This window comes from Fistularia commersonii, chromosome 14 (genome assembly GCF_037954325.1).
Source record: "Fistularia commersonii isolate RoL2024-O1a breed Wild chromosome 14, RoL_Fcom_v1.0, whole genome shotgun sequence".
NCBI lineage: Eukaryota > Metazoa > Chordata > Actinopteri > Syngnathiformes > Fistulariidae > Fistularia > Fistularia commersonii.
Genome location: NC_141297.1, coordinates 14,356,897 through 14,378,690, shown reverse-complemented (window position 1 = coordinate 14,378,690; position 21,794 = coordinate 14,356,897). Strand labels below are relative to the sequence as shown.

Here is a 21,794-nt window from a genome sequence, read left to right as displayed (position 1 = left end):
AAAAATGTAAAATGAAAAAAATTATTAAATGGTTATATTTATTCAGTTATTTGTACTATAACGTTATTTTCCACGTAGCTTCACCATTTTTAGTTTTTTTTTAATCGCTAAAAAAACCCCAAACACATTTACCGTTCAAATATGAAGAAGAAACGTGCGGTGATGACGTCAGTGCCTCGCCAGTCATTAACCTCGCCTCACGTCACTGATTAAGTCATACACGGGAATGGACCTACTCTAAAGATTTGACCTGCAATAATAACTAGATATTTTGAAAATGCAATATCCAAAAAGACAATGCATCAATCATTAAGGATGGATCTATGCTGCTACACAAGTAACCAGAGGGGGAGCAGTTGCCCCTAAATATCGAGTGACATGTAGCAAAGTAACATTGTCTTAATGTCTGCAGTTGGGTTGTTTACCATGATAAGATTGAAGAGCGTGCAGCAGCATATTGATATGCCTCATCACTTGGAGGCAGTAAAAAAGGAACATTAAGAGGGAAATCAGGGTCTCTTTTTATGTATGCCTGTCAACCCAAGCCGTGTTCAGAAAATTAAAAGGTCTCTTGTCAAATGGGTCCAGCACATCCTGGCACCATTTGAAATGAAAAAGAAGTAAGGCACATAATAACAGTATATATTATAAGATCCTTAAAGTAAAAAAGGAAGGCACCAGTTTTTGGGAAGGTCCAGTGCATCATGAGCAGCAGCAGCAATGAAATGGAGTGCTAAAAAGGAACCACAAGCAACTGTTTGGCCTTTTGTAATTAAACAGTAATTTACTTAAAAGGATTATTCATCTTATAACCTTATACACCAAATATGCACATAGATAGATAGATAGATAGATAGATAGATAGATAGATAGATAGATAGATAGATAGATAGATAGATAGATAGATAGATAGATAGATAGATAGATAGAATTTTTTTTTCAAAGGAGCTTAAAGAAGTTCAGGTTATTCATTTTATTCATATCTCTATGCATTTGTCCCTGATAGACATTATAATTATTTTATTAGACAGATATTACAACAGAATAGTAATACATTTCACAACTCGTCTCTATATGTAGAAAACATATCAAATAACATTCACTCACTCACTCACTCACTCACTCACTCACTCACTCACTCACTCACTCATTCAGATGGCCTGCTTGTCAGTTGCTTGATGCTTGTCCATGCTGGACAGTGAAATGGCAATTTGGCTGCAGAATAGAGCAAGAGATGTGCAGAAAGGAGCAATGAAACTATTCACAGTGCACATGCACAATGACCGCAGACATGGGAGGAAGGTGTTGCTCAGCTGGACACATGGAACCATGAACCTAGAAAGAGATTGAGAGGGAGATAGAAACGGAGATAGACAGAGAGAAGAAAATCATGTTTGGCTTGTGTGATGGAGTTAAGCCTAGCTGGCACTGAATGACATACGGGATATATTGTGGATCAGTTGTCACAGGGTCAGACAGTCACAAGGTCATCTAAAGAGATATGCAACCATTCACTCTCTCATGTGTGTCAGCATGCTTTATGCTTTAACTGCTCTCATGAATTGTAAGGGTCACATTTCTCTGGCATCTTTATATTGGGGGGCAGAGTCCTGAGGATCCTCAATTTAGCCTGTATGATTTCAGTTAGACTCTTGTCTGGGTTGTTATGAGACCTTCAACATACTTTGGTGAGCCATAACCTTTTAAAACCTGTGGAAAATAAATATTTTGTGTTCAGACAACATTGTAATGTTCTGTTAGATTTTAGTTGATATTCTCTATGTAGTTTCTATTAACCTAAAAATGATGTTGATGTGTAAAGCTCAGAGCATGTCCTCTCATTAGGCTAAAATTACTGCCAAAGTTGTCTGCCAAGAAGTGGCAAGGCTTTGTAATATATCATCGTCCTCGACCTGAAAACCGAGCTGCTCAGGTCTCTTCACCTCATTTCCACATCTAATTAAAGGAAAACAGATGAGTGAGAGAATCAAAAGTGTAACATATTTTGTCTCTGTCGCTCAAAGGCACCTAAAACTTAATTGTCTTTTCCCTTGTGGAAGAAACACCATTTAATTTCATTCTACTTTCTATTTCATTGTTATTTTGGAGTTGTTGATGGATTTTATTATTTTCTGTTTTAATGTTTTATGTGCAATTGTGTTTTGACCCCTAGGACATAGGGGTCCTGGACCTCAGGTTTAGAACTGTGAGTTCTAAGATCTCATACATACTCCAATATTGGTTATTTTTCATCAACATACCATACGTGTAAACAGGCCAGAAGAGCCAAGAAAACACCACAGAGGAAGGAGAGGGGCACCGCAAACAGCAAGGAGAGGATGCGATATGTCCACACACGAGTTATCTCGAATCCCACAAGCTTGTAGTTTGTAGTGACTGTGTCGCTGTTGCTATATGTGGCGGGCTCAGGCAGCACATCAGTGGCTTTTACCTAAAACAGGAGGACAGCATCAGTTATAAGTTGCTGATCAAAGATTGGAAATGAGCTGGTAATGAAATTTGCAGTTCCTGCCATTGCAAAGTTATCATTTGTGTCCTTTTATCAATTTAAGAATATGGCTCTGGGTGGGTGCACACAGCCCGGAGATACTGGAGGTCATTTAATGAATAAGTCATGGATATTTTCAGTTTTTTCATGTTTTTAGTTCAGTGTTTTAGTTTATTTTGTTCTTTTAAAGCATGTCCCTGTTGTGACAGGTAATGGAAATGGTGAGATTGCAGTATAAGAGGACCTTGAGGTGCTGGTTGATACCATAAGGGTCCCTGCTGATGGGATGGGGGTCAGGTGTGGTTGTGGTTGGAGTTGTGGGTGGGGTTGGTGTTTTGGATGATGGAGTTGAGGCTTTGGATGCAAACTCGGGAGGAGGTGGAGGAGTGTTTATCTGTTCTTCTCCCCTGTCATCCTGTTCATCGCTGTCATTGATTGGACATTCCACCAAGCAGTCATCACTCACCATCATCTTCCCTGCAAGAGGAGGTAGTTTGTTTTTCTTGAGTTTGAGACATTCACATACACCCTCACTGTTGCTCTCTCTCTCTCTCTCTCTCTCTCTCATACACACACACACACGGCGGGCGCACACACACACACACACACACACACACACACACATTGGCATCCACAAATTAAGACAGTCATATACAGGCACAGGCAGAGAGACAGGCATGAGTGAACAAACACACACGCACACACACATAGACAAACACACACACGGATGAGGATTCCACTTTTAGGCAGTGGGTAGTGGGCAATTTATGAAAGTAACACACCCCACCCCCTCTGTGTGTGTGTGTGTGTGTGTGTGTGTGTGTGTGTGTGTGTCTGTGTCTCACACACATACACGCTCACACAGAGGGACGGTGGATATTTAGTGTAACTAGCAGTTAAACACCTGTTCTCCCCCTAAAAAAAGAATCCCCTCCAAAATCTGTAAATAGCTGCTGTTCAATTTTAAAGCAAGACTTACAAAGTGCTAATACTTGTCTTGCTATGCATGAAATTATTCTTATTTGTTTTCTCAATAACATGTTGATGAATAAAAATTACATTTTCAAGACTATTCAACTGGCATGTTTCAAACATACAACAATGTATGAAGTTCTGCAAGGGGACACAATATCAATGCATTCAATTCACTCGAGAAGTCATTACTACAATATCACATGAGAAAACAGAGATGATAACTCATTCCTGACTTACCTCACTTAAAGTGGAATATCAGTCTTCTATCAGTATTATAATCTGGGAGACATGGGGCAGCTGAGCCCTGCAGAGAGCGTTAATCTAAAATGTCAATGAGATCAGATCAACCGCTTAATCACAACGTCCCCTTAGAGCTTATCTGGCACATGAGAACACAGACACACACACACACCAGCACACACACATGGACTCACAGACAGAAGAGCAGCAGAATGTTTTACAGGCCTCTTATTCTTGGTGTGTCCATGGGTTATTTTCGGAGGACTGGAAGGGTCTCAGAGATCTCATTACAGTTTGTGTGTGTGTGTATATATGTGTGTGAGAATATTGCTAAAATTAAGTTTAAGATCGAGACAGGTGAGGACTTCCACTGTCATGGACAAACAAAAAAAAATGTTATTAATTGCATTTGTAAATAAACATCCCAGAATTTATTTTTGCATTGAAGGTTTACTTTGTGAGATAAAATAATGTGTGATGATCATGTCCGTTGAAAAACGTTACCAAGTAGAAATGCTCATGCCATCCATCCATTCATCTTCCTATGCTTATCCAGGATTGTGTCGTCAGGGCAGCAGCTCAAACAGAGACGCCCCAACTTCCCACTCCCCGGCCATTTGGTGCAGCTCTTTCGGGGGGGATCCCGAGGCGTTCCCAGGCCAGCCTAGAGACATCGTTCCTCCAGTGTATCCTGGGTCTTCCCCGGGGCCTCCTCCCAGTTGGATATGCCTGTAACAATTCACCAGGGAGGCATCCAGGAGGCGCCCTAACCAGATGCCCGAGCTACCTCATCTGACTCCTCTTCATGGGGAGGAGCAGTGACTCTACTCTGTGCCCCCCCTGAATGGCTGAACTCCTCACCTGACCTCTAAGAGAGAGTCCGGACACCCTACTAAGAAAGCAAATTTCAGCGGCTTGGATCTGCAACCTTGTTCTTTTGTTCCCCCACAGCTCGTGACCATAGGTGAATGTAGGAATGTAAATCAAGCGGTAAATTGAGAGCTTTACCTTTTGGCTCAGCTCCTTTTTCACCAAGACAGACCGGTGCAGAGTCTGCATCACTGCTGATACCGCACCGATCTCCTGTTCCCTCACTCATGAAGAATACCCTGAGATACCCGAACTTCTCCACTTTGAGGCAGGATCTCCTCTTCAACCCAGAGTGGGCACTCCACCTGTTTCAGGCTGAGTGCCATGGTCTTGGATTTGGAGGTGTTGATCGTCATCCCATCTGCTTCACATTTGGCTGTGAATCGCTCAAGCGAGAATTGGAGAGAATGGTCCAGTGAAGCCAACAGAACCTCACTAGCTGCAAAAAGTAGACACCCCACCCTAAGACCACCCAATACAGATCCCCTCAACTCCCTGGATGTCCCTAAAAATTCTGTCCAAAAGTTATGAAAAGGATGAGTAAGGGCAACCCTGGTCGAGTACAACCCTCACTGGAAATTAATCCAACTTATCCAATGCTGACCATGCTCTGACTTTTCCTGGGAGGCTGAGGAGTATGATCCCCCTGTGGTGGAGCATACCCTCTGATCCCCCTTTTTAAAAAGGGCGTCTGCTAATCCCGAAATACTGCCCCCCCCCTTCCACCCAATGCTGCAGAGACGTGCAACAGCCACACAACATCCTGAGCATTAAGGACCCAACAGCACAAAAGAGTCCAGTAACAAGAGACCACCCAGTTTCCTCACAATCACACCTGTCCAGGTCTCACTGTCATTGCCCATGTGAGCACTGAAGTGCCCTAGTAAGACGAGGGAGTCCCAGACAGTGCTCTCTAGCAGGCCCTCTCGCACCCCAAAAAGGGCGGGCACTCTGAACTGCTGAATCCAGCTGCATCACAGTGTGGTATGGCATTTGTACTGCGTTCTGCCTTAAGAGCCTCCAGCACCTAGTGAGAGAGTCCCTCTCATACCTCCCTCCTGGTCATCTACAGATTCGGACACTGCTGAGTCTCTGGGCCGGCAGACTCAAGGACAGCTTCCTCCACCAGGCTGTCAGAAACTCAACTCTCTCCCTACTCTGCCCCCTCAACCCCTTCACCCCCCCATACTCCCCTCCCCACACACACACACACATTGAACCTGTCACCCCTAAGAACTATCAAAGAAATATCTCATAGACTCACCCAACCACCTACACAAATACGCACACAGAGAGAGAAACTGTTGATCTGCACCTGCACTTTTTTCACTGCTGTTACTTTAAAAACTGTTTTTGGATTTAGCAATTACCATACTACCTCATCATAACTTGCTGTTGTCTGTGATATTATTCATAATTTTTGTACTTTGCACCATGGGTCTTAAAGAACCCTTCCATCCTCTGTGTTTGAAACTTAAGGCAGAATTGACAATAAAGTTGACTTCGACTTTGACCTGCTACCGGGTACATAGGCACAAACAACTGTCAGAACCCATCCCCCGACCCGAAGGTGGAAGGATGCTACCCTCTCATCCATGGGGTTGAACCCAAACATGCAGGTGCGGAGTTGGGGGGCAACCAATATGCCCACATCTAACTGGTGCCTATCACCGGGGGCAACTAGAGAATAGAGTAGAAGAGTCCAACCCCTCTAAAGATGCTTGGTTCCTGAGCCTGAGCCGTGCGTCGAATTGACTCTGACTATATCTAACCAGAACCTCTCACCTTCGTGCACTTGTTCACTGTGCACTGTGTTATGCAGTGGATCCTTCCCCATCAGAGAAGTAACATTCCATGTTCCCAGAGCCAGCTTCTGAAGTCTGGGATTGGACCCCCATTGACCTGTGTCCAGGCAAGAGAGAACCATGTCCAATTGTATTTTTGTTCATTGCTGTCATTCTGATGCTCATGCATTTGTAATAAAATAGGCCCTATGAAAAGCTTTCAGAACAATTATGGGGTGTCTGCAAATGAATGTCTGAACTTTTTTTGTCCGATTTTTTTCAATAGACTTGAGAGGATTTGTGTAATTAAATCTCTGTAGTGCAGAAATCCTTTAAATATTACTAATTTCAGCATGTGAAAGGTTAGACTGCAGGGCTCAAGATGAATATGGGCAAACATTTGTCAAGCAGACCAGGATGTCACTGTGACATATTCAAAATGGTAACATACTTTGATTGTGTGACAGAATTACTGTCAACTTGTCTGTGCTTAGAGGGTCTGGACCATTTAAGAGTGAAAACCTGGATCATGAATATGTATTTCAGGGCTTTTTTTTTCTTTTAGAAGTTCATTCTCCCAACAATATGGCCAAAAATCCAATATTAGGTGATGAACATGGCCTTATTATTAGATTAAGTAAAACAGTCTATAGCATTTGTTAACTCAGACAGTGCATCACCTCTAGATCCAACCCGAAGAATTGAGTCGCTGCTGTTTAAAATCATGACAACCACATAATAATCGAGTACTTTATTGTCTTAGTTTTATTCACATATTTTTAAACCACATATAGAATTTGACACGGTAAATCTAGTGACATCGGTAAACAGTGATCCAGAAAAAACAGGGTGTTTCCATCATAGAAGCAAAATCGATAGGAAACATTGACAGTTCGACTTCTATGTTTCCAGTACTAAAATACGACAAAAGGGAAATGCCAAACAAGTAAAAAAACAAAATAAAAAAAAAAATTCAAATGCTTTTAGACAGAGTAATTAACATTGTGCACCTCACTACAAAATCCCTAAACTCATCTGAGCTCATCTGACCTGTGGATTGTGCTGAATACTGTCAGGGAGGATGGGTGGGGGTTGTAGATGAATAATAAAAAGCTAGAGACTCATCAAAATGACAATTGCATCCAGCCTCTATTCACTTGTTTTGGTGTTTGGTTCTGCTTTACTGTTTGAAGTAATTGTAATTTGTAATTTGTAATTGTAACCAAACAAAAGAGAAACAGAGCAATCTAAATATTCACTTTGATGAGTTCATGTCAACCATTTTTCAGTTTTTGCATCAGTTGTTTCAAGTCTTAAAATCTCACAATTTTAAAATAATGCTTACATATTTCTGGTTTTGGGGTAAGTTTATCTTTAGTGATAGGTTACTGGGTGGCACGTGGTGCAGCGGTTGGCTCTCCCACCACAAAGTACCCTTGTTTGATTCCCACAGGAAGCCTTTCTGTGTATAGTCTGCATGTTCTTCCTGTGTCTGCGTGGTTTCCTCTGGGTTCTCCAGTTTTCCTCCCAGAGCCCAAAAACATGCCGGTGGTTAATAAGAATAAATTGTAAAAATTGCCCAGATGTGTAAATGTAGATAACGGATGGATGGGTAGCTGACTTTATATTGATTTTACATAATTTTCCAATTGCAATTATATACACCAACTTGTACATTCCTTTCTTATTATCAAGTAATTGCTTGCTGAAATGATTCGAAATTTCTTCATACTTTTTCAGTCTTTCGTTTCATAAAATTGTGTAATATTTTTCAGATTTTTTATCGTTTTAGGTATTATCTGCAAATGTATGTCTCATAACATTGATGTAAATCATCTGTTTTGAATGTATTGCATTGATGTTCCTAATCTGCTGACTGCTTCATATATTGTTCCTCTGCATTCACTGTTTGCAGAGGCTTTTGTTCAAACATAAAACACATTAATACACTGACATTGCAGCATAAAGAGGAGTTAGAAATTCAGTAACTTGTAACGGACACTGACACCATCCCCCGGGAAGCTGAGGGTTGAATCAGCGGCCTCCAATGAGATGTCCAATCTACTACTGGCTGGTTTGATCTGACTTCTGTGCGGTGACTGCTTTGGACTGCATGGACCTCAATGATTGAAGTAGAGAATTAGTTACAATTATGCAAATTCAGGACCACTGCAAAAATACTGTTTTTCAAGTGATCACCGCGGAAAATTAATGTGATTCGATTACTTTGTTTTGGTGTGTCTTTAACCTCGGTCTAAATCTTGTATAACAAACGATCCCGCGTCCTTCACAGTTAAAAACAGAGGAAGTTACTGAATCCTCGTCCATATGTGGGCCATTTTGGCTGTTGAGGCTCTGGTACAGTCTCCTGCTGAGTAAGTGGACCTAAGCCCTGAGAAAGAAAAGTTCAATTCTTCCTTTCAAAGCCTAACCTGAGCTAGCCCACCTCTAACTCTAAAGCCCTGAGTTTTGGACCTAGTATGAGGCCACATATCACATGTAAAGGGGAATATGTTTTGATTTCTTTTGTATGTGTATTTCAATGCTGCATGCTGTGTTTTTCCTCATAAACACCCTCTGGAATCACATTATTATCCTTATTTTTTTTTGTCATTATATGAAGATTTATATCTATCAAGTCTGGTCATGTGTGGAATTCATGTGAGGAGTAAACACTGTGAAGGCACTCCTAGGCACAGGCCCCAGATCAGGTTTCTTTTTTCAGACAAACATAATCCGGGTGAGCTGATCTCTGACCTGCCACTAGGGAGCAGTTTAAATCTTTTGTAGCTGTTAAAGTAAGTTATAATGGCAACCACTTTTATTTAAAAGTCTGTCCACTGGTAAAGTCTAATCCCTGATTCTCCAAAAATTGCAAAAGACTGGAGAACAAAAACAGCAAATCATAAACAAAGGCCAAAACCAGCTGGAAACAGACACACTAGACATACTGTAATACGGCACAGAGACCAGTGGCACTATGAAATGGTAGAGATGTAAATATACATGTGTCATAAAAATAAATCAAGCTCATCACTTAACATTATCAGAATAATCTTCCTCAAACAATAAATCAATCACTTCATTCATCCACTCTTCAGTCTCAGTCCACTGGTCTGAAAAGGGCACGTCCCCTGATGCCAAACCCTACTTTTTTGGCAGTTTGAGGGATGGGGGAAGAAGAGGTGGATGGAGGGGGAGCAGGGGCAGCAGCATTGGTGAGGGATGATGGCTGCATGGGAGGCTGGCGAGACAGGAGCTCTTTGAATACAGAGTTCATCTGTCGACTGATCATTTCCTGACAGAGAGACAGAGTGACAGACATGAAGCAGGAGATGGAGACAAATTCGCATCAAAGTTTGCAAAGAGTTGATAGTCCTGCTTTATCTTTTCTCTAGCCTTTGTTATTGACAGTGACTTCCATGAAGCATAACTGGAAACTGAAATTAACAGAATGAGGAAGAAGGGGCCACAAGAAACAGAGACAAAATTCTTTAATCGTCATTGTTGTGGGATGTGTATGGTCTTATCAGATGGCGAAACCAACTCAACTCAACTGACTCCTTTTGACGCAAAAGAGCAAGCACTACTCTGAAATGTTTGTATAAAACACTTCTTTTTTTTCATAATGACCTGACGTTTATGACAATTGTTGCTAGCAGAAGTATAAATGGCCTGTTATAGGGGCACACCAACCATGTAAAGCAGAAAGTGGGCTAAAGGAAAGAGGCTGTCCTCTCCTCCCCGAGACAATACTTAGAAATTCTGTTCATGACGATCAAAAACACAATATATGACCAAGCACAGCCCTGTTGGAGCCTACACTTGCTAGAAACTGTTTGTTGTTATGATGAGAATAGGTACATAGCTCTTGCAGAATTAATGGCTTGCAACAGTGATCGCAGGATGCCACATCCACGCAGCAACATCCACAAAACACCCTTGGTTGGGTTGCATGTATTAAGGATGAGGATGAGCGAACTTATATGACCTCCGATAGGATTCAAATGCAAGCGAAAAGCCAGTTCCCAGCCTGGATGGATGAATTTTAATTTGTTTTCTAGATGAAAGGTTCAACAATCAGCTGCAGTCTCCTTGCCTGGATCCTGGTATACATTCTCCCTGGGAGACTGGGAAGTGGTCCACCAGATGATCAGAAGACAATGCCATACAGTCCCGCTCCTTCAGCATCTCTAGATTTCTACACCTGGTTTCCCAGAGAAGCTTCTGGACAACCTCAGAAATCTCCATGGAAAATTGCTTTTTTCATATTCCAGCCATGTTCCCGGTTGAGGGCAACTGGTTCCACTCCAGCTTGGTCCAAGCTTAGCTTTCCAAATCTTCTGACAGTTTGTCAGAACTGTTCACTTGGATGCTCAAAGTCCCTCACTATGAGCTGTCCAACCCATTCTCAACTCCAAGGATTTTTGTCTCAGCAACCACAAAAGTTGCTGGCATTGTACCCCTCTGGTACTTGTTAGCAGTTTCAGGAGACCCCTGAGCCCAACATAACCAAAGTGCTTCTAACTTCAGCTTGACGGCCTCCTTCAACAGCTGATGACTTTGAATAACTTTAACTGAATCACAAGCAGGTGATTCTGGGCAATCTTTAACACAGTGACACTTAGCTGGGGGGACTACGACTTCCAACAACCACCGGACACATTTAGATCCAAGCAAAAACGAGCTTCGACCCCTAGGATAGAAGCAGCACATTCCTGTTTTAGGCTCTGATTGAAAATGACTTCTGAGCCAAGGCTGAGCCACTTGACAATCATACTAAAACTTTGATTTTGACATGCTACAAGACGCCTCCAATATCAGCTTACACGTAGTTTACACAAAGTTTGACAATTTATGTTTTCAAGACAAAACGGGATGGGTTACAACAATTAGAGTCAGATATCCCAAAGAATTGAGAGCCTTGCTGCTTTTAAATATATTGTGTGTCAAAAGGATGAACCAGTAACCTTGTCAATCGCTGATCTGTCCACCTGACCAAAGGGGGGTCTATCGGTGGGTCTGAAGCTTCCTTGCCTGACTGTGTCCAAAGTGTGTCTTCGTTCTTGAGTCCTGAAAGAGAAGTTAAAGCGGACAAATATAAAATAAAATAACATATAGAGATTTCACTTTAGCATCCAAAAAATGTCAGAATCTGATCTGCGGTTTGGTGAAAGTGTGTTTTGAGAAAAAAAGGACAATCAGCAGATGTCTTTTCGATTAGATTCACAAATTATGTGCCGACTGGAATTAGTATGAGCCCACCACCATGTGTCCTAGAACATATATGATGTTAATGATATACTGTTCTCTCCAAATGCATTTGCTATGATTTACGTTTTACCATAATAAGCAAAAATATATAGCAGGAACAGGCCTATGGTGTTAAGACTGCCATGTGAATCGGAGATCGAGAACATCTGGCCTCGTGACTATAAATTGGTTAACTGGATGGGTTGCAAGGACTAACATGTTTGATAAAGGTGGAGTATCAAGCATAAAGCTGTGAGAAGCTTGAGGAGCTGCTTGTTCTTACTGGAGCACATTAAGTTTCTTCAGTATCCTCCTAAGGCTTAGTGGCCACATACGTGGACAGCACTTTCTGGCTCTTGTGTCCACAAGCGTGTCCGCTGTGGAATTGTGGGTGTTTTGCACACATATGCGTGCAAAACAATGTTTTATATTTTGTTCCAATAGTTTTAACTGTCCAAAAGGGGCAAAAATGGAATTTTAATATGTTATTTTTACTCTATGATATTCAAAACATGTTCAAAAATGTGTGTGTATGTGTTATCAATACATGCAAAAATCACTGCATACACAAAGGTGACTTAATTGTGTTTTATGGAAGTTCGGAACAAGAGTCCACATATGGGGACATCATTTTTCTCTAACAGTACATCATATCAAAAGATGATGCTTGGTTTTTCTTCTAATTAGCAAATAGCAAAAAGAAATAAAAAATGCATGTAAAAAACAGCTTGGGCCTTAGGAGGGTATGCCAATTTGTTCCGAAGGGCTGCAGCAGAGTAGATTACTGATATGCTACAAAATACCGACAAGAACACTGCAACACATTTGCACTTGCTCTTTTATCAACAAATGCACGATGCATATCGTAAGCCAATTCTTTATGGGGCTAGTTGATACAAGGGAGGTGTTAACAAATTCAAAGCTTGTTACAAAATGTTCCATCTTTAACAACACGCATTCTCTCTGCAACATTTGACCTGAACCAGATGTGAACAAACAGTTGTGCGTGGTATCATCGTCCATGTAGGCTCATTGGGGTTTCTGTCTCTGCTGGCACATAAGTTTTCTTTACTTCCTTTGTTATGCATAGAATGAATCCTACAGTTTTAACAATTTGAGACAATATTACAGAGAAGCAGTTCAAATCATTGTATCATAAGTGTGTCATATAATGCATGTTTTCCATTATTTAGGCAGCTAAAATCTCAGCTTATACTCTGATTGCAAAATGATCATTCTTTTTGAGCTTTTCTTCCTGTTCCCAAAATGGACAGTAGGTTGTTTGGGTACTTGTGAACCCTTCTGGGTGAGCTTCTTTAATGTGAAAGCTGAATGGCTGAGATTGATCATAGAACCCAGATTTTACCAAAACCTTAACAACATGACCTTGTATGTCACTGATTAACTCATTTTTTCCTTTACCAGTAGTTCAAAAAGAATAGCATATTCAAAATCAAATACTCTCCCAGTTGTAATTGAAACAACAGCCTTGAGCTAGTTAACGGCAGGTAGTGAATGAGTTGGATATAAACAAAAAATTTGCATGTTGTGGTGGAAACCACCTAATGGGCAAGATAATGAGCAATAATTGTGAAGTAATTTACTATCAGTGATATCACAACTAGCTGAAGGAGCTGCACAAGAAGAACAGTAGATGGGTGATAAACTTTGGTGAGTCATCAACAGTAAACACTTCAATATACCCCTGGTAAATTTGTTCATAGTGAGGGAATATTCATAATAATTAATTTATATCAAAACAGTTGTGTGGGAGCATTCATGGTAAATGTTCAAATATACTGTATCAAGAGGTATCTGAACCTCTGCGCATCAGATCAGGCCACGAGCGTTATTTAGTTTTGGCAACCAACATGCTTTGTCTGCAAGTTGTGTGTCGATCTTACACTGGCAGGTGACGTGCGGCAGGAGACGTTGGTGGTTTTCGACTGGGGCTCCCCTCACTTCCTCTCTGTCTCCCTGGCAATGATGCGCTATCACTGTTTACCCGCATCCTGTTGAGACAAACAAAGAAAGTTAACAACTTCATGTGAAATTCTGTTTGTTTTCATCGCTACATCACTGCCTCATTGTTTCCCTGGCTATGAATTTATTTATATACAACACCGAGTTGTGTTCTCTGTTTGTGTATCTTCTGTTGAAAGGTTTCCAGTGCTGCCGCCTCCTACTCCTCCTCCTTCCTCTCTTTTCCCTCGCTCAGACCTGAAGGAGAACCAGAAGAAAGAGCTTTACAAAATCAACATTTCTCAGCTAAAAATGCAACTGCTAGTAGTTTGTATGTATATTTTGATTTTTTTAATGCAAAACATAAAGAAATAATGGATATGCCATTTGAGGATCCCCCTGAACCTGAAAGCAAGTTTGGTTTGGTCTTGAGAAAAATAATTGTATTATTGTCAATTGAAACATGACTGAAAAGTATTTTAATCCAGAATTATGCTTAGTACCAATTAACAGTTCAAATACATACTTGCACACATACTGCAAGATCTAGCAAACAGCTATCAAAGAAAGCTAACACTAGCAAGCCCAGAAACACACACACACACACACACACACACACACACACACACACACACACACACACACACACACACACACACACACACACACACACACACAAAGACTCACTAAACATTAAAATACAAGCAACCTTTGAATCAACAGTCAGCAGCATGTGATATAACATCATAAGAAATTTAACATTAATCCAATGTAATGAGCAACCACCTTTTCTATTCTGTACACAAAGTGTAAGACAACTGAGCCACATTCCTTTTATATTTATCAGAGTTGGCATGTTGGACAAGATCCGCTTGATATGCAAATATTTCACTCTTAATCTGCTTTTGAATCACCCACATTTTTAACCACTGCGGTCCGAAAATGTTCTTTGTTGTAACTTTTCCACATTTCGCCCACTAAACCTTGATTTTGTTGCCAAGGTGGATGTGGAAGCTCCTTTAATTGCACAGTTAAAATCTGAACGGCTCACAAAAGACATTTATTCATGTGTGCATGTGTGTGTTTTTGGGTAATCAAACATCAAGAGAAGAAAAACAGATGAGACAAAAAGCTCGACCCATAAGTCATGGACGCAATATAGCTTGTGGTAATTAGCAGCCTTAAAAAACATCATTAATTAGCATTAGTTTTGAATTCAATTTTAAAAGTTAATCTGTAAAAGCAATGGGCACACAGACACGGACACGCAGAGACACATACACATATGAACAAACATATACACGTATAATATATTGTATATATCTACAAATGCAAATGTCTAAAACCAATTGATTGGTGGGTTCAAAAAATGATCCCCTGTCTACTTTCTTGAGATGCTAAAAAAAGAATGTACATGGTTTTAATATGTATTGCTATGAATTTTAACATATCATCTGGTAGGTGGGGGTCTTCAAGCTGGATAAAATTACTTGTTTAATCTTATTTTCAATATAGGAGATGAAATTAGTTGGTGTGAGAGAAGAGGATACAGAGTTAGGGTTAGACCGTGGAGGTGGATTCGCTGTGGTGACCCCTGAAGGGAAAAGTCGAAAGGAAAAGAATCTTATCTTCAATATGAATACATTTTTTCTGACACAAAGAAAACCAACAGCAGGGTAATTTGTTTTCACAGTGGATGTTAGACTTACATAAAAACTAAACAATCGATTGTTGACACACATGGAAAATATTAAGTGGCGACTCTTGGAAAAATTGTCCTTGTTTTTTTGTCTGGGCAAATGAAAATAGTTCAGAGGAAAAATATTGAGTCTTAGCTGTGGTTTCAATGAGCACTTTAAAACTCATCAGTGGAAGATGTCACTTACCCCTCGAGCACATTGATGTACTTGTGAGGGATGAGACCTTTGACCCCTCCCACTTCACCTCTCCACCAATCACAGGAAGCCTTGCTATGCAGGAGGAGCACCTCTCCCTGCTTGAATGACAGCTCTGCTGGAGATCGTGCCATGTAGTCAAACATAGCAACTGCTTCCCACTCTGCAAACAGATACATACAAAAACACACACTTTAATTTCTATGATGACACTTTGGTTCTTTTAAGCAGTGTATGTGTGTGGTTGCGGGAGCCTTTACCATCCTCACTGGGCAGGTGTTCGGTCTCTCCATCTCCCTCCTCTGTGATTGGTTCACTGAAGAAAAGTCAAAAAAAGAAGAAAAAAAAACATTTCATTGATTGGCAGCTCTTTGTGTTGTTGACTGAAACAAACTGTTCCTTCACTAGTTCTTCACTTCTCATTATAACATTACCTGAAATACCCTTGAACTTTGATGGAAAATAGGTAGCTGAATAACCTATTTATGTACCATGAATATTAATAAAGGAAGATGTTTTTTTTATCAAATTCCTAAAAAGTTGACTTGGGGATGGTGGAGGTTTCCATGGACACAGTTGATCGGCTTGGGGCTTGTGTTCAAATTTAGGAAGCAATAAGCTTAATAGTATTAGACCGTCTTAGAAAAAAGAATTGCAAGCTGCATAGAAATGTCTTCGGCGTGACGTGACATTCAGTGTCGAGAGGATAAGCTTCGAAAAAAGAAAGCTGCTCTACATAGTTGGAAACCCTTTTGGACTGGGTCAGACACTGACATTACCAGTAAATCTCTGGAGCACTGAGGCTCTAAGTCATTCATTCACTACAAGTCATGTGAGAACAGAGATAAGCATTTTTTTTTTCATTCTTGAATGAGGATGACATGCTTAAATATTAAACAGAAAAAGGCCAGATTGCATGAAGCCTTGAGGCTGACAAAATAAGATCGAGTGGAGCTCTAAAGTGGATAAGATTAGAATTGGAGGACCTCTGAAACTGGCTCAAAGAAATCAGATGGAGATCAAGTGGTGACAAATTGAAATACATGGAGACTATAAAGTGAAAGAAGGGATCCAGCGAGCGCTAATTTCACAAACACAAAAAAAGAAGTAACTTGACAATTTCTTTTTTACAGTGAAAATGATCAAAAAGTGCTGTGGTCGCCTTCTAGCAGCCAACATCTGAGCCAATGCAAACTAAAACACAGAAAATGGAATTGCCAACAGCATCTTCAAAATATTGACATTATACTTTATGCCAGTATACTTCTCACCAGTATTCCTGCTCAAGAGTCATGTGCTTCTCGTAGACGGGGCCTAGCAACTCGGATTGGCCAGGGAAAATGATGTCATGTTGAAGGATCATGGTTTTGACAAGGTCATTGACCTGTGGTTGTCTAGCAACGGCATCATCGGAATCCACCCCCCTCAGGAGGCTCGGACCAAAGCATACGGCCAAGTTGTAGGGCTGCATCATGTTCTCATCACTGTACTGAGACACGCTAAAAACACAATTAACTTGTCATTTGGCGAGGATGGGATGTCAAATTTTATCACACGCATAATGATGGATGGACTGTCATTTTCAAAGAGACTCACTGATTAAGAAAGGCGAAAAGGTAACGCATCACAATGAGTAGAGGCCGTGGGAAAGTGGAGACGATCGCTTTAATCTGGGCCACTTTCTCCGTCACCCCCTCGATTGCTGATAATGCAGAAATAGAAATGCAAACATGATGAAACATTAAGAGCCTAATAAGAAACACGGGGTCAAGTTGTTGAAATTTTATATACTGTAGGTGCTGAAGTCAGAAAAAGAAATATGCAAAAAGACAAACACACGCACAGACACATATATATGTCTGTGCGTGTGAGTGTTAGTATATATACATACATATACTATACATAATAAGTCAGATCGTCCTGACCAGACAAGCAGTATGAGCAAATTTATGTCTCAAAATTTCCCTTTCAGAATAAATAAAAAAATAATAAATAAATAAATAAATAAATAAAACAACGCTAACAGGAATAACAAAAAGACAATGAGAGTAAGAACAAAATACATTGAGACACCCCAGTCAATAGTGCAGTGGTTACACTTTATTGCATCAACAACATATGTTGGAGCAGCAGTATTTCCGCCACAAGTGTGGGGTGTCTCAAAACGGAGCACGCTGTTGGAAAAGGAATACAAAAAAAGAAACTGACTGGAAACAAGCATGAATAACATCACATATGTTCCAGAAAAGGGGTCTTACGGACACACTCCAGCAACTGTGAGTAGCTGTCATATGGGAAAAGAGGAGGCTCCAGACCCCTGAAGTAAAGCTTCAACACACCGGCCACAGAATCCAGGTCACACTCACTGTCTGACAGAGGATCTTCTCCTATTGGGAGTTAAAACAAAAAAAAAAAACATATCAGGGAATTGAAACACAGAAAAAGTTCTGAAAAGCCTCTGCTGTAGGGGCTAATGCGTTTAAAAACCCTGTAGGATGTAGACATGATAGCCTCTCTAAAGGCTGAAAATTCCTATTACAGAAAATAAAAAATCATATACTTTTCGGAAGAAGGATAGACCGGTGAAACAAAATTACAGCTGTTTTGCAGAAGTGGAACTAATTGAAGAATTGAACGTTGATGTCAACATTTCCTGCAGGTGTTCAAACCTTTGATATACAAGCCATCTGTTTTTTGAAAAATCAGCTTTGGAACAGATTGTCTTACAACGCCCTCTGAAACAGTGTTTCATCAATACTTCACTTCTGGATGTTGTGTATTACATCATCACAGCTGACACAACTTCCTGAGTTGAAATAGCATCCAAATGAATTTCAGTGGGTGGAGAATGCAATCTGTTCCAACACAGACAGGCTGATTGTTTGCCATCAAGAAGTTGGGATGATATTTCATATTGTTGGTGAATTATTTTGTCATTTAATTTGATAGTACTGTTGCTTTAGGAAGTGGTAGATGTATCAGCCAATCATATCGTTGAGAGTGAGAATGGGAAAACAAACAAACAAAAAATATGATATAAAAAGTTGTACTGTCGAGCGAGTTATCGAGTGGGTGAACAAAGAAGGGAACAGACAGTAAGTATTTCTGATGTTTATTTTATTTTTCTAAGTGTTTTATTTAGTGTTCTCTCCATGTTGATAGACTGTGGTTACTTTGAACATTTTCCTGCTATGTTTAATGACTGTATTGCTGGAGTAACGGAGAATTATTAAAGCCCTTGCGTCCCGCGCATGTACATGAATCCTTGATGGCGAGACCGAAATTAAGAGCCTCATCTCGATTGTAAGTGACATTGGTAGGAGAGCCTCCCAACTCTTCTGTTGGATTTTGAACTGCAAAGCAGATAGAGTACAGTTTTTCCAACTGAAACTGAAAAACTCATATTTGTACGTCTATGCAAATGATTTTTTATACTTAATGATATGTGTGTAAATGGTTATATGGTTCTATTTTGTAATTACTTCTATATCTAACTACCGGGACTTAAATCATTTTTGATAAACAAGCCAGTATTTAAATTAACTATTGGTCTGTGGTGTCTCTATCTTTTAACTATTGTAACTGCTCTTCCTTCGAATCTGGTCCCGATCCAAACCCTACTATATTTGTAATAAGTGCTACAGGAGGTAGGAGCACTCAGGTAGACTTACATGTTGTATAGATGAGGTAATTTGAAAGAGATCAGTGAGTGCAAAGTAGTGGTAGGTGAGCGTGTAGCCAGAAAGCAGAGGATAAGGGTTTGTAGGATGACTCTGGTGACAAGGAAATTCAAGAGGAAAAAGGCAGAGCAGAGCAAAAGCAAGTGGATTGTTCTGATACTACTAACTTCAAATGTTTTTTTGTTTTATTTCAGTTAAAATGCCAGCTTGTGATGCAGTCCTCTATATCTGAATCACAATTTCTATGTTGGTAGAATTCATATATTTAACAAATGTCTTACCTCTCTCAAATGCATCTTTGATCAGGTTAACCTCCCGTTGCGAACCAGGAACTCTAAATATTCCTTCATGGTGGAGACCTGGAAGACACTCATATTATCAAAGTTGTCCATGCCCTAGTTTTGAGCAAGACGGAATCCACATAAGCAATTCACTCCACCAACACATTGTTAATGTCCAAAACCCTATCTGAATGAGTATCATAAAAACTGGCTTACCGTGAAGGTTTATGAAACGAATGCAGCTTTCAACCACCACAGGAATCTGCTGGCCAGAGCTCTGGGGAAGAAAAATGATCAGACAGGATAAAAAAAGTCACGGATGGATGAGGAATAGGGCAAAACAGCAGATGTACTGAGAAGAAAACTGTGCAAATATCATGAATTGCAGGAAATAAAAAGAAGGCAAAGGTTACAGAGCTACAGAAGAACCTTTAGTCAGCAATAAATCACCTTAAATGCTCTTGGTTTGTGTTACGAATAAGTGAAGGTAAAACTTTTATCAAAATGAGGTTATGGCCAAGGTAATAATTACAGAGATATTTACATTACCATGATGTTGGCAAATAGATCACCTAGATTAAAGAGTTACTCTGACTTTGTTTACTGACATCTAAATAATAGTTGAATTGTGTTGGTTTGTCACTGCTGAAACATCTACCAGTGGACAAGGAGATGCTATGCTAACAAATTTTTATTCAAAACATATCTCACTGCATGAATTTATTGCAAACAACGGTGGGATGGGTTTTTGAGATAGGGAGGGACACTACCACTGTAATGGGTTATGTAACCAAGACAAAACTCTTCTTTCTTCTCAATGACAAAAATGCAATCCAGCATTGCAGACAATTTACATCAGTGTCTGTCACTGTCACTGCATGACCTGCATTAATGGAATCTTGGTGGTGGCAAACGAAAATCATTCATGTCAATCAGTCATCCGTTATTCCGCAATGATCAATCATCTTGGGGCCTCCATTTATTTCAATGAATTTTGCTGAGTGATACATGATACCAGAAATCATCTTTGCTTTAAAGTTGGGAATCTAAATTGCAAAGAACAGACTTCCACTGCTTACATCTAGTTATCGCCATGTTCACTTGAATGCCAAGCTCATCTGGTCTTTATGTTATTGTATTGAATAAGAAAATCTTTTTTTTATAATTTCATTAATTCTTTTGCTATTTATTTATTTGTTTTCTTTTTAAGACTAAGATTCTACATGAATTTTTCTCTAAATTCGAGTCCTTGAGGAAATATTATTGGCGGGTCTAACTTAGTCATAACACAAAGTTGCATCAACATCTGGCTCTTCTTGTCAAAGTTTCAATGAGATTTAATCATAAAACAAATGACACGAATAACCAATTCTAGAAAAAGTGCAGAGGTCAAGACCTCATTGACCTTAGCTACTACCCTTGTGAAGAAAGCAGCCACAGACGCAGTTTGTACCTGTGTCCGAGACATTCTGCGTCTTCTTCTGCACCATGCCAAGCACAACGGAGTACAGACAGAAAAAGGTAAGGATAAGAAAAGAGTGAGTACAAAATAAGGGCGCTAAACATTTAAAAGCAATGGGGCGAAGCGCAAGGAAGCACACACACTCTATCGAGTGGAGAGAGGAGGCAGCAAAGAGGCCAGCGCATTTTAATCCTTTTTACAAGAGAGGTAGAGATAAAAGGGGGAAATGGATTGAAAGGACAAAGATCTATTAATAAGCAATAAGCATGACCATTCACATGAAAGCAAAAGTAAGCACGCTGGGGGGTGGACTCTAGGTCAGCGCATGTGCTTCAACATTTCTTCTGATTCTTCTGTATCAGTGTCACAGGATTTTCAAAATGATCTCCTTTGGTGGGTTAATCAGCAGTATGAAGAGGCAACGGCAAGCAAAGAAAACACTGGAAAACGGGTGTATTTCAAAGTGTGGGTGTGTTTGAGTGTTACCTGTATATAGGATACTATGTCTGTGGTGAAGAGTGTGTGGCAGAATTGGGAAACAGGTCTGGACTTCCGAACTCTTATTGACCGAGCACATTGCATTCTGGGAAGTATAATACATGAAATACATAATGCCATTGTGCATAGTGGAGTTAATACTCAAGATTCAATGAGGTTTGCAAATTGTTGATATCAGCTTGGTATGTTGCTGCTGCTCTCCTCTCTCCATCTCTCTAGACCTCTTTCAGTCAATCTCCCTTTATTTTTTAAGGTGTTAATACACTGTTTACCTGGAGGGGTCAGTGTTGATAGCCTCAGCTGGAAGAAAGGGAGAATACAAGTGAAAATCCTAAAAAATAAAATGCATTTATATTTTTAGCAAATATAAGCAGCATCAGTAACA

General features: G+C 40.1%; 2 protein-coding genes across 6 annotated transcripts in view; both read right to left on the bottom strand.

Moving 5' to 3' along the window:
- Positions 1-772: 772 nt before the first annotated feature.
- cav4b (caveolin 4b) lies at positions 773-4,541 on the bottom strand. 4 transcript variants are annotated; one of them, XM_086159750.1, is made up of 6 exons: positions 4,229-4,541; positions 3,919-4,094; positions 3,722-3,805; positions 2,754-2,986; positions 2,262-2,452; positions 773-1,335 (listed from the first exon to the last, which is right to left on the bottom strand). In XM_086159750.1, the coding sequence occupies exons 4-6, from the start codon at positions 2,979-2,981 to the stop codon at positions 1,152-1,154; spliced, it is 603 nt and encodes a 200-aa protein (XP_086015876.1). In that variant the 5' UTR covers positions 2,982-2,986; positions 3,722-3,805; positions 3,919-4,094; positions 4,229-4,541; the 3' UTR covers positions 773-1,151. The 4 variants fall into 4 exon arrangements, with proteins under 4 accessions (XP_086015876.1, XP_086015878.1, XP_086015877.1 ...); XM_086159752.1 differs by having other exon boundaries at positions 3,722-3,788; XM_086159751.1 differs by lacking the exon at positions 4,229-4,541 and adding an exon at positions 4,179-4,216.
- A 2,584-nt stretch (positions 4,542-7,125) lies between these two features.
- The window catches only part of arhgap4b (Rho GTPase activating protein 4b), a 33,973-nt gene continuing 19,304 nt past the window's right edge, over positions 7,126-21,794 (bottom strand). The window contains exons 12-24 of one of the 2 annotated variants that reach the window (XM_086159314.1): positions 21,682-21,709; positions 21,398-21,494; positions 19,666-19,726; positions 19,450-19,527; positions 17,747-17,875; positions 17,085-17,190; positions 16,760-16,987; positions 15,749-15,804; positions 15,480-15,651; positions 13,756-13,851; positions 13,536-13,643; positions 11,349-11,451; positions 7,126-9,676 (exon numbers count right to left, since the gene is read on the bottom strand). In XM_086159314.1, coding sequence (XP_086015440.1) covers positions 9,482-9,676; positions 11,349-11,451; positions 13,536-13,643; positions 13,756-13,851; positions 15,480-15,651; positions 15,749-15,804; positions 16,760-16,987; positions 17,085-17,190; positions 17,747-17,875; positions 19,450-19,527; positions 19,666-19,726; positions 21,398-21,494; positions 21,682-21,709 — 1,457 coding nt within the window. In that variant the 3' untranslated portion in view covers positions 7,126-9,481. Of the gene's footprint in view, positions 9,677-11,348; positions 11,452-13,535; positions 13,644-13,755; positions 13,852-15,479; positions 15,652-15,748; positions 15,805-16,759; positions 16,988-17,084; positions 17,191-17,746; positions 17,876-19,449; positions 19,528-19,665; positions 19,727-20,902; positions 20,931-21,397; positions 21,495-21,681; positions 21,710-21,794 lie in introns of both variants that reach the window. The other variant, XM_086159315.1, reaches the window with a different exon arrangement.